Source organism: Crocodylus porosus, unplaced genomic scaffold, assembly GCF_001723895.1.
Source record: "Crocodylus porosus isolate Cpor-Errol unplaced genomic scaffold, CroPor_comp1, whole genome shotgun sequence".
Taxonomy (NCBI): Eukaryota; Metazoa; Chordata; order Crocodylia; family Crocodylidae; genus Crocodylus; species Crocodylus porosus.
Genome location: NW_017728931.1, coordinates 50,801,184 through 50,819,423, shown reverse-complemented (window position 1 = coordinate 50,819,423; position 18,240 = coordinate 50,801,184). Strand labels below are relative to the sequence as shown.

Genomic DNA, 18,240 nt, shown 5'->3' with positions numbered 1-18,240 from the left:
TTGGGCTTCTGAATCACACTTCAGTTAGCAGAGACTTCCTGGTTTCCAGCCAAATTTTCCAATTTCAGTTTCACCCCTTTACTCCTGTCCATCTTGTACTGTCCTGAGCAGTTCTCATTCCTGCTACACCCTTCTTATCAAAGCTCCAGGATGATTTTTATTATTACCTTGCTAAATAAACTTTTGGGTTTAAGAATAAGAGGCATTTCATGCCAGGAACTTGTGACAGTCTTAAAACATGACATGAAGTTGGATCCCTCATGCTGCAAAGTTTGCACTGAAGTCATCGCTACACATTCTGCACTACAAACATGTCAACGTTATCAGAAATGACAGCTCTGGAAAAGAAGCTTTCTTCAAATGGGGAAGTTCGGCTTGTTCCTGTAGCCAAATATACTGAGGAGGAGGACATGGTGCTAATTAATGTCCTTCACTTGTAAGCATGGAGGCTGGGAGAGAAGAACTTCTCATTGTCTTTCTCCCTGGGTGTCGGTAGGGGGGAAGGGTAGGAAGTAAAACAGGTGACAGTTCTTAAACAGCAGCATTTTTGTTCAGTCACACACTGTCTTTGCTGATAGTCTCACAGCCTCATCAAATTTCCTTGCCCTTGCAACTGGCTACTGTCCATCCCACACTGGCAAGGCAAAGTATTCATCAATATTCAAGGTTTTCGGGGACCAAATGGCCTGCACATGAAGCGCATCCTCTTGCTTGCTGCACGTGGGTCCTCCATTCTCTGGCAAGATGCTGCACATCTGCTTCACCAGATCTTAGTGTAATTTACATTGGGATGTGAATCCAATGTAAGTGAATGCTGTATTTGGTCCTTTTTGTAGGCCCTGGGAGGAGCCATTCAAGAGGACAGCAGTCAGTGAGTCCAGGCCTTCTATTTTATCTCTTTCATCTCTTCCCCATCTGCTGTTTGGGATGATGATGTTTCTTGTCCTCCTGCAAATATATGCTTTGTCTCTTTCTGGCCAGGAAAGAAGAAAGTTTGGGGGTGACATGACCCTCTCCATCACTAAGGTCTGTAGCCCTCTGTGGTTTGGGGAAAATGTTCCAAGGATATTGATTCTTCCCTAAGTCTTTCTGGAGACGCTCCCCGGTCCTCTTGATTATTCGCCAGAGAGTCCCCATGTGGGGAATACAGGTATGGACCATTAAAATCAAAGTAGGACATAGGTACCCGAGAGGGAGTGTCTGCTGTAGCACCACCAACACAGGCAAATGGGGCCGGTGCGAGGAAATGACTGGTCCTTTCACTTGAATGCCAGGCACATGGGGCTGCTGAAAGTGAAGCAGAGCCTGGCACTTCAGAAGTGTGATACCAGCTTCTTAGGTCCATGTTTGGTGCCTCAGTTCCTGAGGACCTTGCCAAAATAACCTTCACCATGCTGCAACAGGGACAAAAACAAAGGGATAAGCCACTAAGGAGAGGTCACCTGCAAAGAGCATTGCAAAGAGACAGGTATGAGCTAAGGAGACAGAGCCTCTGGGGGAGGAAAGGGGGTAGAAGTAATCCTTCCCTGTGGGCAGGTTACCCCACATGTCAGGTTCCCAGCACCACCTTTTGGAGTGCCTGGCATTGGTCCCTGATGGTATCACAACCCCAGACTTAGTGAATCAGTGGGGATTCCTGTATTCCCAGGACACATGCACCAAGCCATTGGTCACCCTTCAGAGAACATGATTACCAACATCTGCACTATGTAGTTTTTATAACTCACATGGCAGACTATGCACATGTGGATTGGGGCGGTTTTTATATCCCTGCTTCCAGGCCAGGAAATCATGGGTATTCATCCAGCCTGGGGAGGGACACAGCCAGAATTATTCTTTGTCTTTATCCTTGGGCCCTCCAGAGTTATCCATACATATTTCCAGGCAGCCTTGTGAATGTTTGGTGTGTTTTCTCATCTACAGAAGTTACATTTCTCACTCTTCCCTGATGGAAGCAGCTATCTTCAGACTCACTGAGATCTCAGGGTCACTGAGGAACACTTTGGATGATATCAACAACTCAGCAGCACATTGTTCTCTTACCTATCCCGCACTTGTAGTTTGTTGATCTGCTCCACCTTCTCCAAATGGCTCTGATTGCCAAAGACCACCAACTTGCTTGGCATGAGATTACCTAGTGGTCCTTTCTAGAGAGAGAGAGAAAAACTCACAGCAATCCCCTCAGGAAAGAAGGATCTTGACTATTGAAAGAAATCTCCTGGATGGCAAGGGAGAGCCAGGAACCCTGAATTAAAGGTGGGCATGTAGCACACAGGCTACTGCAAAGGATATCCTGGAGGCAGAACTGCTCCTAGTACTTCTCTAAGGTCTATTTTTTCTCTTTCATCTCCACAATGCTAGTCTCCACCCTGTGTGTTATGCAGGGGAAGGTGTGTAGTAGCAGTTCTACTCAAGGAGCTAGCAACAACACTGCAGAAGTCACAATCTGCCACTCTTTGCAATGGCAATAAGGCTCCAAGGATATCATCAGCAAGGGTAGGATGCAGAAAATCTTGCTGGGTGCACAGAACAACAGCTCAGCCTTTGATAGGTATGTGAACAGTCTTTGGTTCAGAAAACTCATCAGAAACAACTGAAACTTTTAAAATCTCAGGGGAGAGAACAAAGTCTAACTGTGGCTTTAAATCAGTTGCATGATCAGAAACAAAGAGCCACCGTGGAGGTGTTGCTCTTCCATAATAGAGATATTCCCAGTGAGTCAGCCCAGGGGTCAGTCCTAGGTCCCATGCTAATTACTGCTTTGGAGATAGCGCAATAAAGACTATTAGAAAAAGTAAAGGCTCTCCAGATGGAACTGAACCCATTCAGAGAATGATCAGCAGAAGAGCAGAAAGAAGTCCAGCTGCATGAGTGTAAGGCAAGAGTCAGTGGCACACATGCAGTTATTATTTATTTATTTACATATCACCTGGACATCTCCCATATGCTGACAGGCAGAGTCCTGATAGAAAAAACCTCACCAATCAACAGGAACAGGGTAAGCAAAGTGACCTTCCATTGTGGAGCACATGGCATAACTGCTCATAGCATGCTTGTCTGGAAAGGGGATAGAAATTATTCCAGTCTCATGGAGAAGGTGAGGGCGTTTCCCCTGGAACATTATATTGACACCCAGTCACCTCCCATGAAACAGGAGGTAGATTGAAAAGGTGCAGAGCAGGGGATAAGAGGTGGCTTAAGGTAAGAAGAAGAGTTTTAGAAGAGAACAGTAGAAAAACAATGGTTGGGATGTGGCACAGGTATTAGTGACATAGCCTAGGCCATATGAGATCTGGGTCCAGTTCCCAGCTCTTTCTCAGGGACTTCCATATGCCTCAATTCCCCTACTCCCTCAGAGAGGAGTGTTAAAAGAAATTGATACTATCTCTGACTGCAAAAAACCTGGGTAGTGATGTACATTGAATTTTGAGAACCTAAACCTTGTGTCTGTGAAGACCAGGAAGGAATCCCTCTACTCAGGGTTCTGCAGACCTGACCAGCAGAACTAGGTGCATCTTGGGGGAGGGATGGTTCTTTATCTCTGAAGTCCCAGGTTTAGCCACTGAGCCACAGTGAGAGACACAAGAAACCCTAGGCCTTACCTGTGATGTCTGCTCTGCCCACAGCATCCTCAATGACTCCCACCAGCTGTGGGCTGTGAGCAGGCAGACTTCAAGCTGGCCGCTCCCCCCCACAGAAACAAAGGGGGCAGCCTGCCTCTCTTTCTCTGGCCCCTGGAAAGCTTCCTCCTCCCTCTTCCCAGGTGCAGCTCTGCAGCATACAGCCCCCTGTTACCTGGAAGAAGCCTTGCACCAGCTGACTCTTGCTGGGATTGGGAATCTTTTCTTCCCATTTCTTCTTCTTGCTGCAACAACAACAACACCAGTGATGCAGAGTTGGCAGGGCAAACATCTGGTCTGTGGTTACTGGCAGCCAAAGGCTGCATCACATGCATAGCCTTGCCCTGGGCCACTATAACACCATATATGCGCTGGACTGCCAGGACCCTGCACTAACCCAATCCCCAGTCACAGACAGGCCTCCCTGCTGTACCCTAGGCTTATCCCAGCTGAACTAAGGTGACCATGGATGTGACCATGGAGCACTTCACCCTTGGTTTTCCACCCTCCCTCAGTTTAGCATGGTCTCTGGGGATCTCCCCTGCCCACACGCATCCAGACTTACTTGATGAGATATTTACAGCTGCACCAACCGGTTGCTATCAGAATGATTGTGACAACTGAGACCATGAATGGGGGAATCAGTGGTGACACAACTGAAACTGAAAAAAGAGAGAGGGAGAAATTAAGAGAAAGCAAGACATGCTATAGATGGATACTTATTTGTAGTACTACAAGTGCATCTACACTTTTTAGCACTGCAAAAGTAGAGTGTTTTGAGGGGTCTCAGCTGTCCTTCATGCTGCAACAGCAGCAGCTGCTACTGCCATTTTAGTAGCACTACAGCGGATGCATATCTTTCCCCTCACCTTTTGTAGGAGTTTGTAACATTGCTCCAGGGCCACAGTGGCTTTATCCTACAGCAAACATTTCACTCTGGTTTAACGGATGATATGTAGGAGAGCTTTAGTCACATGGCAATGCATGTGTCCTGATAGTGAGGTCTGGTAAATTCCCCGAAGGAGGAGAGACTGGCTGTCATTTCTCAGCAGAACCGTGACAATTCCCAGGATGATGAAACTATGAACAGATCTGCTAAACCCAAGTCATGATTCAATCCAAGTATATCCAAGCCCCCTCTTTTTGGTCCCCCAAGAGCATCGTGGCAACCAATTTATTTAAAATTGAGGAGGATCTTGTATTTTCATAAATTCTGATGCTTCCATGGACTATAAAAGGATTCTTTCTCCCAACCTAAGCCATTTTAAAAAGAGCTAGTTCTGTTGGAATTGGGTCCTTCTCTTGCAGGAGTCATAGCCTAGCCACTGGCAAAGATATTCAAAAACTCCTGGCACTCAGGTGAAGTACCTAACAATCGGAAGAAGGCGAATGTGATGCCCATCTTCAAGAAAGGAAGGAAAGTAGATCTGGGGAACTACAGGCCAATCACCTTTCCCTCAATCCCTGGAAACATTCTAGAAAAAATCATCAAAGAGGCCATTCTTGACAAGCTGGCTGATGACAACATCCTGAGGGATAGCCAGCACGAGTTTGTTGCAGGTAGGTCTTGCCTGACCAATCTCCTCTCCTTCTACAACCAGGTGACCTATAACCTGGACAAGGGAGAAGAGATTGACATCACATATCTGGACTTTAAAAAAGCCTTTGATCTGCTGTCCCATGATTTCTCTTGGAAAAATTGGCCAACTGTGGCCTCGGCTACATCACAGTCTGATGGCTGGGGAATTGGCTCCGAGGCCAGACTCAGAGAGTAGTGGTCGATGGAAGTGAATCATCATGACACTCTGTGACCAGTGGTGTCCCCCAAAGCTCCATCCTTGGATCTGTTCTCTTTACTGTCTTTATCAATGATGTAGATACTGGTGTCAGAAGTGGACTGGCCAAGTTTGCCGATGACACCAAACTTTGGGGTACAGTGTCCGCACCTAAGGATAGGCTGGTGATCCAGGATGACTTGGATAGGCTGAAAAAGTGGGCAGATACAAACCTGGTGACATTCAATACCAACAAATGCAAGGTACTCCACCTTTGGAAAAAAACCCACATCACGATTACAGGCTCAGTAGTGCTATGCTCACTAGCACCATGGCCAAAAGAGACTTGGGGGTCACAATTGACCATAAGATGAACGTGAGCCACCAATGTGACGTTGCAGCTGGTAAAGCAACCCAAACTCTGGCTTCCATCCATAGATGCTTCTCCAGTAAATCTCAGGATGTCATCCTCCCACTCCCACTCAGCTTTGGTGAGACTGCAGCTGGAGTACTGCATCCAGTTCTGGGCTCCACAGTTCAAGAAGGATGTGGAGAAGTTTGAGAGAGTGCAGAGGAGCCACATGCATGATCAGAGGGCAAGAGAGCAGGCCTTATGAAGAGAGGCTGAGAGCCATGGAACTCTTCAGCCTGGAAAAGTGCGGGCTCAGGGATGACATGGTGGCAGCCTATAAGTACATCAGGGGTGTGCATCTGGATCTGGGGGAACATCTGTACACCAGAGTGCCCCAAGGGGTGACAAGGTACAATGGTCACAAACTCCTCCAAGACCGTTTTAGGCTGGACAAAAAGAAAAACTTCTTTATTGTCCTAGCCTCCAAGGTCTGGAATAGGCTGCCTCCAGAGGTGGCGCAAACACCTACTCTGGACTATTTTAAGAAGCATTTGTATGCTTATCTTGCTGGGATCCTATGACCTCCAGCTGACTTCCTGCCCCTGGGGCAGGGGCTGGACTCGATGATCTTCCGAGGTCCCTTCCAGCCCTGATGTCTATGAAATCTATGAGAAGTTATTTTGTCATCAAGAAAAGAGTAGGAGGAAAAAAAAGACCTTAAGCCACTGTTCTCTGCTCCATGCTAAGAGTGCAAAAGACCAAAGAAAACCTCAAATCAAAAAAACAAAACAAAAAAAAGAAAAAAGAAAGTAAAATCTAGTGAATGCAAGACTGAGTACATTAGCAATAGCTGGGGATGTAAACATACCTACTCTGCATCACCCCCATTAAAATCAATGACCCAGATCCTGCCAAGGTTTGTGGTGTAGAGGGAAGGGACTGCGTAAAAGATTACTGTCAAGTGACCTTCACCCACAAACTTGCCTAGGACTTAGAACTAAAGCCTATGAAAGACACTTTGAATGTGCTGCTAGCTTTCTCTGTGAAAGTTCCTGCCTCCTCATCCAGCTCACCCACTTTAGACCCTGAATCTCAAACTATGCTCCTGCAGCGCAAGCCTCTTGCCTCTCAGGGCTCCTATTCTGACAACTAAAGGGAGGGACCTCTAGGAAGGAGCTTTGCTTAGTTTAATATAGAGAAGCCTGGCTCCCACTAAGCCCCAGCCCAAGGGACCTCTTTTCCATGAAGCACACTGTTACCCACAGAATACCAGGTCACAAGTACCGTGCTCTGTTTCCCAAGTGCACTCCTCACTCCATTCACTCCAGGGACCATCGTAGTTAGAGGACGAATGCACCCTTGCCCTCATTTTTGCCCTATAGCGTGTTGATGGCTCTAGTGTCTTCAAGATGAAGGGGGGCTCATCATTGCTGATGTTGATGGACTTGGCAGTCTGAGAAGAGAAAAGCAAAATGAATTAAATTGCCTTTCCTACCCACCATCTCACAGGAGTGTTAGATCTCCAGCACTGCTAACACCTACCTCTGAGGGCTGGTCTGCCTTCCAGTACAAGACTTGATAGGTCTGTTTTATAAAGCTGTACTGTAGCTTATGCTTTACCCATCTCAGTTCATATTCTTGGTCTTCCTTTGTAGTCATCGTCAAGTTGGTGGGTGCAAGCACCTTGACTAGAACACAAGGAACATTTTAGGCTTGTGCATCTATTTCTTGTCTCAGCATCTTTATGCCATTTTCACCATTTGGGTGGATGCCAAGTTGTAGTTTGTCTGCTGAGACGCAAGGCTGGCTGATGGTAATTATTCCACCTGGTATATTTTATCTCATCCTGACCAATCCTTTTTGTATTTTTTCAGAGCTCTATGAAAGCCAAGGAATTGCAAACTGATTGCAGTCTACTTCATTTGGTACCAAACCATTCAGCTTCCCCATCAGGGATGCAGCAACCCAAAACCATGATGCAAAGCCCAGTGATGTCAATGGAAAGATTCTCACCAACTTGGGTAACTTGGGATCATGGCCTGTGATTCCTAACAGCCGAATCCTGCTTTTGTGACCATTCTTAGAGCAGTATTAACCAACAGTCTACTATTGCAAGCTTCCTCATAGCAGTGCTCTGTCTGTGCCAGGTATTCAAGTGCTGTACACTTCCTTAGCCTAACATCTGCTCCAAACATCATGGTCTAGTTTGAATCCTAATCAGCTCATCACTCTTTCCTGCCCCCATCCCTTCAAACACACACACGCACTGCCTAGTCCCTTTTACCAATCCGAACATTGACCCTCTTTGAGGGGAAAATCCCAGATTTACCACAGTGGACTATGGAAATAGGGTCTCACTGTGCTTATAGGCATCAATGCGTTTCTCCTCTTTCTTGGGCCGGACAGTTACATGGTACTGGCTTGTATGGTTGTGGTTGGTGACATTGATCTCACAGCGCTGCTGTACATAGGGGATGTCGGACACCTTCTCCTCATAAACTTGCAAGCATTCTTTCTCTCTGAGGGAAAAAGAAGGTAGGGTTGATGCAGGAGAAGATCCAGAAAAGGGCTGCTCTCCCTCCTTTGCCCTGCTTCTGAATTCAGTGAGGAGCATGAAGGAGGGGAAGGGCAAACAGCAGCAAGATTCACCGCCTGGGCACCAGAGCCATGTGAAAACTGGAGCTCCAGGCAGACCCTGCCCTGAACAGCTGATGTGTTTAGAGCCCACTGCTCATGCAAATCTCCAGCAGGAGCCCAAGCTGATCAGACAGTGAGCTCAGACATCACTGTGCATGCATGGTGCAGCCCAAATTGGGGGCCACACTTTCCCTTGACCCATTCCTGGATCCACGACTGAGCTGATATGAGTAGGAGTAATGATGATCAGACACATAGGAAGAAAGGTGCCTACAGGAGGCCAGGGGCAGGTCACTTACTCTGATGTCTGTGTAGCCTTGTAGAAGAGTGTGAACAAGACAGAGCTGGTGACCTCTTGCCGTACTTCCCAGCTGCACAGGAGGCGATCAACACCATTGAAGAGGCAGTGGAGATTCTTGGGCTGACCATCATCTCCTGAGAAAGGCAGAGGTGAGGCTTCCTCTAGGTAGAACCATGGGGTGGGGGGGGAATAGAAGGAATATTTTTAGTTCCAGGCTTCACTGTAGCAAAGCTTTAAGCATTATATTAGTCAATCTGTTCATCCACCCATCCATCAATGGATACGCCATAGTTCACATCAGAAAATCCCCACAGCACCCTGACAGTTGCATGATCTTTGCAGAGGGGATAACTAAACTACTGAACCTCCCCCTTCCTTCAGAAGTAGTCTTCTCTAGCTCTCTGTCCTGGATGCCCCAGATAAGACACCGGTGGACAGACCTCACAATGGAAATAATATTTGATTCTAGGATGGATTATAAAATTAAGGGTTAGGATTCCGTTTTAGGTCTAAAGGATTGCATTGAAGGAAGAACTATTCATTTCAAAGGACTGCAAATGTTCATGAGAAGGAAAGAGATGTGGCAGCTCATCCTTACCAGTCTGGAAGAGAGTGACATTCAGTTCAGCCTGCAGCTCCCGATCAGGTTTGAAGATGTAAATATCAGTTTTAGAAATGGAGATATTTCCAGGGCAGACCCAGTGCACATGGGAACCCTGGCAGTCAGCATGCTCCTCGACTCTGTGAGATTCACATGGGATCTCCATGTCATTCCTACATACAGAGGAAGAGACCCTGAAAAGCTGATTTAACTACAGGAAGTAGATTCCGAAACCTTCCCCACATTCTATTGTATGATATTCTATTCTAATACCAGACTTATTCACATAGCATCTGACTGTTCTACCAACATCTCCAATATGTTGATCATCATTTATTCTGGTGTCTTCTTGTGGGGGGATTTAGGGTTTTCTTTTTAAATATACACAATATTCACTATTTCTATTAGATAAGGAAAGCTAAATAAATGTATCCTGCACTTGAAGCTGAGTGTGGTGAGCCTTGTTATGCTCCTTATCTCCTGTGGGGGACTTCATTCCTTTGTCTTAGATTAGCCCTCAAGGAAGTTCTCTCTCCTGCGCAGAAGACCTCACTGTGGAGAACTCCATTGTGCCAAAAGAGCATAGTTGACTATCATGGGTTTCAGGCTGAGCTTTAATTATCCCAGTCCCAAACCAGGGAATGCCCATAGAAGGTAAGAAACAAGCCCTTGAACTTGATCTAAAATTCATACATTAGAGTATGGAACACAGGTCTGATATGCCTGTGGATGCCTGTGTTCCTGAGATTACTTCTGTGGTAGTTGGACTTTTCTAAGCATTTCAGTGGTCATGTCCAGGTATACTGCTGTAATCTAGCTGAAAAGTGACAAAGGCACGAAAACCAGAGCCAAGATGGGATGAAGCAACCTAGACCAGCATTTCCCAGCCTTTTCCATTCCATGACATACTTACATAAATAAAAAAAAAATTGCGGCCCACCGCCAGCCATGCCACACACCCCTCTATCCCACCCCCCAGGATGGGATGGAGCAACCTAGAATCTAGGTCCTAGACAACTGGCTATGGTGGAATTATGTCAATGGTTAGTATCAGTGAAAAATCTAGTATCAATGGACTTAACTAGTAGTAGCTGTGCACCTTCAGCCAAAAGAGCTGACCCATGTCTGCAAACTCTTCATAACATAATCTTCTGGCAGTCGGAACCACATTGGTCACCTGGGGGTTCTGCATCATCTAACTGGTCTTTATCCATGAGCTAGTTTTACCAAGCACTGGGATATTCTGGCGGTACTGAGTTGTGATATGAAGCAAGGGACGAATAGACCTGTATGTCATCTGATTAGTGCTGGCATTTGAATCCACTTCGTGTGTTAAAGTGCCCTAGTTCCGCCCTATGACCCATCTTCATGGCCCATCTTCTATTCATTCTTCATAGTCATTTTACCATTTATTTGATTTTGTCCCTCAGGGGTGACCTCTCTCTTATGGCCAAATCCAAACACTAGTAAGGTCAGCCATAGATTTCAATTTATGTCAGAACAAGGCACAAGTGATTTCAAAATCTCTTTTGCAAGAGTCAGTGGGTAAGAACTCCAGTTCCCCTCCACTAATTCCCAGTTCCTGGACCTTCTCACCCTTTCATATTCTTCTTTTCATGTTTTTTATTCTTTCTTCTTTTCTCCCTTTCTTTCCCTCCCTTTCCTCATATGCCCTTCAGTCTGATAATTCAGTTCCCCTTTCAGCAGGAAGCAACTGTGGTGGGGAGATAATAACATGCACAGCCTCATATCTCTGGGAGGAAGCCTGATGAAACACAGAGACATGCACTTCTCTTTTTCTCACAGCTTCTCCACCCATCTGTGTTCTACAGAATTAACTTGTACTCCTCCTACTACAACAGGAATTGACCAAGGGGAAGGGGACCACCCCCTAGTTCCCTTGCTGATACAAGACCTTCATCCCTGTACCTATTGTACTGCCTGCTTCTCACTTCCAGATGCAATATCCTAAGATAGCCTGGAATTTATCACCTACAGAAAAATCAGGAGACTCAAAAATTGTCACACTAGTACAAGTGTCTACACACTGCTCAAAGCCAGGCTGTGAGCTCAGATCCCTTTTTCTCCACCCATTCCCACCTCTTGGGTTCAGCAGACAAGCTCCCCTTATGTCTTTCTCCTACAGAGCAGAGTTCATGCACTTACATTGTGTTGCTATCCATCTGGAACAGAGTCATATTCAGGAAGTGACGAGCCTCTGAGCACTCCTGCCACACACAGGTTGTTTGGACGGCATAGTCATTATAACAGTGCAGGCTTTGCATTGGGACACTCTCTGTGAGAGTAAAGCAAGCACAACAGAGAACGTGGATCATAAACATGAGTCATGAGGAATAACAGGACAGATTTGAGCACTACTGCCATCACAGAGAAGGCAAAGATGGAGGAGTGAAGAACTCTGCAAGGACCTCCTGCATGTTGTTTGCTCACACATCTGGGCTTTCATGAAGAAAAAAGCCTCATTCTTCCCAATCTTTCCTGGCTGGAAACTGGAAATGAGAGAGTACTTACCAGTACCAGCTTTTGTTCTTAGAGTCAGCCCAGGGCAGTCACAATGGTACCAACTCTCCCAGTATTATTGGGAGTATCCCAGTAGTTGGTGCTTTTCTCACGGCCTTAATTTCTGCATTCAGGCTTTTGCCTGAGAATCTCAGTTTTCAGGAAAAGAAAGTAGTGTCAGAGCCTGCATATGTACAGAGGAAAACACAAGTATAGCTTGGAGAAAAGCTTGGAGCCTGGAATACCCCGACAACAAAAGAACCCCAAACTATTTTTGGTCGCATGATTTTTAAGCTGCCTTCAGAAATCCTGAGACTCCAGCTCATGAGAGGGAGCTCTCCAGGGGCTGGTAGCAGTGGGAGTTACACATGAGGGTATCACTGCAGACAATGAGTATGTAGGAGTCTTTTTCCTAGGCTTATCTCTTGTGGTGCATCCCAGTGTCCTCATGTGGTATCCTATGTCAGACAACTGCCTCTGCAAGGAAGAGTGCACCTCGTACAACCTTCATGCCTGCTCCAGCACTGCAGAGAGCTATACAGCTCAGAGAGAGGAATGTTCATAGATAGGGTGAGACTCTCAGGGGCCTCTATGCATTCTCACTTACGGAAAACAAGCAAGCAGGGCTCCACCAGTTCAGAGCTGGGTGACTGGTTCTTCAGGACATGGCTAAATTATGTCCTTGAAACCCCCCTGCTCTGCCGCACTGTTGTCAAACCTACTAATAAGGAGGTAAAGAAACTCCATGGGTAGTGTTGCCAACTTTGTTTAAATCTATTCCAGGAGGTTTCCAGAATGCCAACATGCCTAAGACACACAAGGCAAGTGTGCCTGTGTGCTTATGTATATCAGCTACAGATTATGGTGCGTAGACTTTGTCAGGAAGGCAAATGCACATTATTATTACATTAGCGAATTGCTAATGCCCATCAAGAATGATAGGGGGGCAGGGACAGAGCACTGCCACCCACTATCCCGCACCGCTGCTGCCTCCCAGGAGCTGGGGGAGGGAAGCTTGTATGTGCCGGCTGCTGCCACCACCCACCACCCTGCACAGCTGCTGCTCCGCATCTGGCTGCACACCAGTCCTCTCCATGCTTTGTGTCCAGCCCCGTGCCTCCCCTGCACACCCCTGCCCCGCCGCAGGGCAGTGAAGGGCTGCCACCACACACTGCCTTGTACTGCTGGTGCTCCGCATCCAGCCACATGCATGCTACCCCCCCAGCTCCGCATCCAGTCACATGCCACCACCCCCCTGCCACTCCGTGTCCAGCCCCACACCACCCCCCACCCACATCCGGCCCTGCACCACCCTCCCTCCCACCCGCTCCTCATCCACCTGGCCTGCTCTGCTGGAGCCATCTCCCATTCTTGATGCGCATTCTTAACGCTGGAGCCACAACTCCAAGAGCGGTATCGATAGACAGACAGACACATAAACAGATGGACTAAGCCCTTTATATATAAAGAATTTGAAAAACCCACTGGACTACTATATGAATTGGATTCAATATTTAATATTCATTTTAGTGAATGCCATATCATTTATCTCCCAGGTGACGCTCAGCAGTCACCTGGAAATTTATATTTAATTCCTGGAAACTCCAGGGTGATCCTGGAGGGTTGGCAACCCTATTCACAGATGTCCCCCACTGTCTCTGTCTCCAGAGTAGCTGAGAGTAATAATGGTGATGATAAGTGCCCCCAGAGCAGCTTCTTAGCCTCATGTCTGGACTTCGCATAGGCAAAAATAAGTGGGAAGACAGAGAGTACTTCCTATGGTCAGGGAGGATATAGTGGAGGAGGAACATACAGCATAGCACTGCTCTACCAAACTGGGCAGCAATATGACGCTGAATCCTAGATGGAGGATGGCACTGAACTCCACACTGCTACCATGGAATATATAGACAATAGATCCAAGCTAGACATACAGATCCTGACATGCCAGCCAAAGTGTAACATAGTTCCAGTGCACCTCACTTGCATGCAGAGAAGTTTCAAGAAAAGTTTTTCCTGGCATAGTTTACGGATAGAAAGCCAGACCAGTGCACCTGACGTAACACAATGCTCTTAGAAACTCTAAGATATGGAATTGTGTCTCTTCCAAAGAAGAAGACGTGGAGGGAGACAGACTCTATAAAATGTAAATCAGATCATGCCTTACACATGAGATTCAACTTGTATATTTTGTATATAGGTGTTAATACTGGTAGTTCCCTTGGCCTGCCAGCAGAGGTTATGCCATTAGGAATGCAATGTTAAGAGGGATGATTCCTAGATCACTTCTGTCAGTGGCTCAAATGAAGGGCCAATCCCATTTGTGAGAACCAAGTGTAAGTCCCAGGAATAATGCTGCACCCCCCCATTTCTTTGTTCCTCCCCACCTTTTGCACTCCTCATATGTACCATATACTCTGGTTACCAGTCATCCTCCCAGCTGGTCTGTGTTTTTTTCCAATATAGTCAACTGGAACATCAATGAGAGGATGGGAGCCAAGGAAAGTAGAAAAAAATGGAGATAGAGTGGAGAAGTGTCCTGGCTCAGAGGAAGGCAAGGGGAAAAATAACTATGTAGAGGAACACGAAGAAACAGAAAAGCTAGATTTAAACCCACCTCGAGCATCTCCAACCGGAAGAGCCAAGCCTAGTCCCAGGATTATGCTGCAGAACTCCATCTTCATGTCTGCCTGGCCACAAAACTCAGTCATGCATTAGGAGTTGGTTCCTGAGGTTCCCAATCTGTTGTTCTTCTGCTCACACATGCTTTTATGCTTCTTTACTAACAGCTGGCGAATGCAAAAGTAAAACTCATATATCAGCTGGAAGACTGCCCTAGACATAAAAATATCCTCTTGCTGCACTGAGGGGACCTTTCAAAAGGGCTTCAAACAAATAACCATTTCCTTCCTGGGTAGGTGCATGATACACAGAGAACAGAGGCAGATGTGAGCTTTTGACATAATGCACAGATTGCTCCTATTCAATTCGAAAACAAGAAGTAGCCACAATTTATAGAAAGAGGGAAATGTTCTCCTTGTTCATTCAGCCCTCGGCACTTCCCAGAATACTGTACGCCCATTTTCACACAGCCTGCTCTGACAGTGGACCCAAGACTGCCCTGGAGAAAACAGGGCAGTCCTCCCTTAAGAAACACCACACACTCATGCACACACATGTTTTTTAGTAAATGCTGAAGTTGACTTGGTCTTCATCTTTATTTACCTTTAGTAGCTGACATATTATTTCCCTGGCAAGACCTCAGATGCGGACTGCTGTGAAGCAGTGTCCAATGGAAGGGTTAAGCTACAGGAACAATCCCAGTGGATTTGTATTTCCTCTCTTGGTGATGAATGTGGGGATCCAGAGTTGCAAATACCGTGGGCCATATTCCCTGAAGGTGCATGGATAGAGTGCACTATTGGTGATTCTTGTTCTGTATGACTGAAGTCTAAAGAGTATAACCCTTCCTTGGGCACAGCCATGGCTCAGCTTCCTGTGCCTGGAAACAGCGGATCTGTGGCTCTTCCCCACTTCAGAGGAGCCCAGAGAAGGAGACTTAACCAGAATGACCCTCTGCTTCCTAAAATCACTTCCCCAGATAGAATGCAGCTTGCAAGGCCCCTGGGGCTGCATCGCTGCCCAATGCGTATGGTAATTCCAAGCCCTGGTTTCTTGGAGGAAGGGGCTGCAACTTGCCATGTACCCTTCTCTTAAGACTGCCACAGTTCTTACTTGAGGTAAAAGCTGTCAGAATAGGTGGGCAGCTGACCCTCTGGTTCCTCACTCACTCGCAGCTGCCCCATCTTTATGGATACAAGAAACGAAACATTTCCCAAAGCTGGAATAAGACATAACTTGAGCTGTGCTCTGCCACATCCCCTGAGTCTGCTGAATCAGACAGAGCTTTGAGGAGAGCGCCATACCTCTCCCTTCACAGAGCAGATGTACACCTTAACATCATGGAGACTGACATGTGACTCAAGCAGCTTGAACTTCCTATTTCTCAAGTGGTGCAGACTCTCTGACCAACCACAAGGATGCATGACTTCTACCCTGGAAAGGGAAGAAGTATTTCTCTTTTCAGTGTTACCCTGGGCTATTTCTGATTAAACAGTTCCAAGAACTGGGGCTCATCACAAGAAAGAACTTGAGGCTGTCCTTTGTGCCTCACCTCCTTTCCCCTATCAGGGAGGGCAGGGTAGAAGAAGCAGTAGAAGAAAGAAAGAAAATGGGACTAGTGGTTACAGGAGGAATGAGATAAGGAGTTAGCGTTCCCTCTGTCTGTCCCCTCTTTGACCCGGGCCATTGCTGTATCCTGTCAAAATATCTTTTGTGGGTTCATTAGGACAGGGATGCCTCTTGACTCCAGGTCTGTGACTCCCATTGATTTCATTTCTGATACCATATGAAAAAGAGATCACTAAAGCAGAGAGTTGAGGTGTATTACAATTATCTAGGAACAGCCAATGCCTGGAAAAGCAGGAAATCATCCAGTATTTTAGCGAACACAACTACAAGGCCATGGACTCCCATTGATTTCAGTCAGCTCTGGACCATCTCCTTAAGAATAATAATTAATTTGGTGGTTCAGAAGAGATAGAAAAAAACCTGGAGGGAAGAGAAGAGAGGATCAGAAAAGTAGGATAATCCATCCAAGGATGCCACCAGGTTTCAAACTCCAATTTCTCAGATCTCTCAGTTAGTCACCAGCAGGTAGACTCTTGGACTGGGCTATGAAGAGCTGCTACAGACCTGTCTGGGCATACTGAAACCTGGGGGGTGAGTTATTAGAGTCCAGATGGGCATCAAAATGCCAGCCTGCCTTTCCCCCCAAACACAGAAAACATAAAGTGATTCTGATTCTTCTGTGCCAGTGTTACCCCTTGTCCCACTGCCATCTAGCAATGGCCAATCCCATGGTTATGTGCGTATTTTTTATGGGGACTACAACACTGTAGTGGAAATGGCAGGAGCACCCAAGGAGGGAGGAGAACCATATGTGAACAGGCAGTGGGAGGTGTGGAGAAAGGGCTTCAAGCACCAGTGTATAAGAAGGCTTGTGAACAGAGAAGGGTATAGACCAGTTTGTAGTTAGAGCCAGGTTTCTTTTACATTTCCCTGTAGGACAGATGGTGTTTTCTATATCCAAGTTTCCCAAAGGGGTGAAGGCTGCTGAAGTCTCAGCATGGTCCCCTGTTCCTTACATAAATGCAGACAGTGATAGGAAAAGGCCATGATGCGTATAATAAACTAATTTCTTCAGTGCAGCCTCTTGTTAATCACCTATATCTGAGAGCTATGGAGAGGGCCCTTGAGTAATGCTGGCAAGAGTTTACTTATATGAATGAGAGGGCTGTAACATTTTCTAACCACCAAGTTCTGCACATTGTTGGCCTACGTAATTGCAGGGTCATGTTACAATTGCACTAATTTTTATCCTTCCTTTGGCTCCCTGCTGTTGAACCCACACCCAAGCCTTGCTGTGCCTTGAAGTACACACAGTTTTAGAATAAGGTGGTACCCTCCTCAGTGTTTGTATGGTGCCTTCTTAGCATAAGGGGATTGTGTTGGGCATTACAACAATAAAAATAAGGTGAAAAGAAGTGGTCTTCTGAGGACCAAGACTGCCAACATGGAGGAGGAAATCCCCAAAAGTTTCAGAAATATGGACTTGGACCCTCTGGCTTGGTGTTGGCTTGTTGATGTGCCAGAATGACATTATTCTACGCTTCCATAGAGGTCTGTTTGCTGTACTAAGCAGGTCTTATTCAGTAACCAAGGAATGGAAGGAAAGTTCTCCCTTTGACTTTATGGGGTCAACCCCCCAGACATGGTCTGGGATACAAAAAAGACCAGAGTGGCTGAAAACACAGTTAGTTTATACACATCCAGGAATCTAAGTATGTAGGCTGAGCTAATGCATGGGGTTACAGAATCTCTTTCTAATGCCTTTATAGAGAAAGCAAAAACCCATCAGCATGGTCTTCTCTCTCCATGCCTTCATTCCCAAGGTGGAACTAGCAAGAATTGTAATGGGTCAGGAATGAGTTAGGATATAAACACTAACACAACCTCCATCTATGTTCTGGTCAGCCAGAGGCAGTGCCAACAGCTTCTTGTTTCCGGGTGAACTTAATTCACTTTCCACACATCTATCAAGTTGAAAATGTTCTGTTTATAACAAGTTACAAGATCCAAAAGATTGGAATCACACTGCACAACAGCAAAAAGAGAGCATCCAGTTAGTACAATAGAGAAAACTACAGTCTCTCACACATACACGCACCAGACTTCATCTTCCTCCCCTCATTAGCTGTGACATACAGTGCAGCAAAGTCAGACCCGGCAGTCAAAACTTCTACCTGGCAGGTGACACGTCAAAATCGAAATGATTTTTCAAGGTCTGATCGCTGCTTTAAGCCAGACTTTTT

The 18,240-nt window shown here is 46.3% G+C and overlaps 1 protein-coding gene across 1 annotated transcript in view; it reads right to left on the bottom strand.

Moving 5' to 3' along the window:
* The window catches only part of LOC109316626 (cytokine receptor common subunit beta-like), a 43,810-nt gene extending 29,004 nt beyond the window's left edge, over positions 1-14,806 (bottom strand). Inside the window, exons 1-9 of the mRNA XM_019544852.1 lie at positions 14,424-14,806; positions 11,453-11,582; positions 9,284-9,459; positions 8,684-8,846; positions 8,106-8,266; positions 7,290-7,435; positions 7,032-7,200; positions 4,186-4,282; positions 3,796-3,865 (exon numbers count right to left, since the gene is read on the bottom strand). Of these exons, the coding sequence (XP_019400397.1) occupies positions 3,796-3,865; positions 4,186-4,282; positions 7,032-7,200; positions 7,290-7,435; positions 8,106-8,266; positions 8,684-8,846; positions 9,284-9,459; positions 11,453-11,582; positions 14,424-14,517 (1,206 nt within the window). The 5' untranslated portion in view covers positions 14,518-14,806. The remainder of the gene's footprint in view (positions 1-3,795; positions 3,866-4,185; positions 4,283-7,031; positions 7,201-7,289; positions 7,436-8,105; positions 8,267-8,683; positions 8,847-9,283; positions 9,460-11,452; positions 11,583-14,423) is intronic.
* Positions 14,807-18,240: the final 3,434 nt, after the last annotated feature.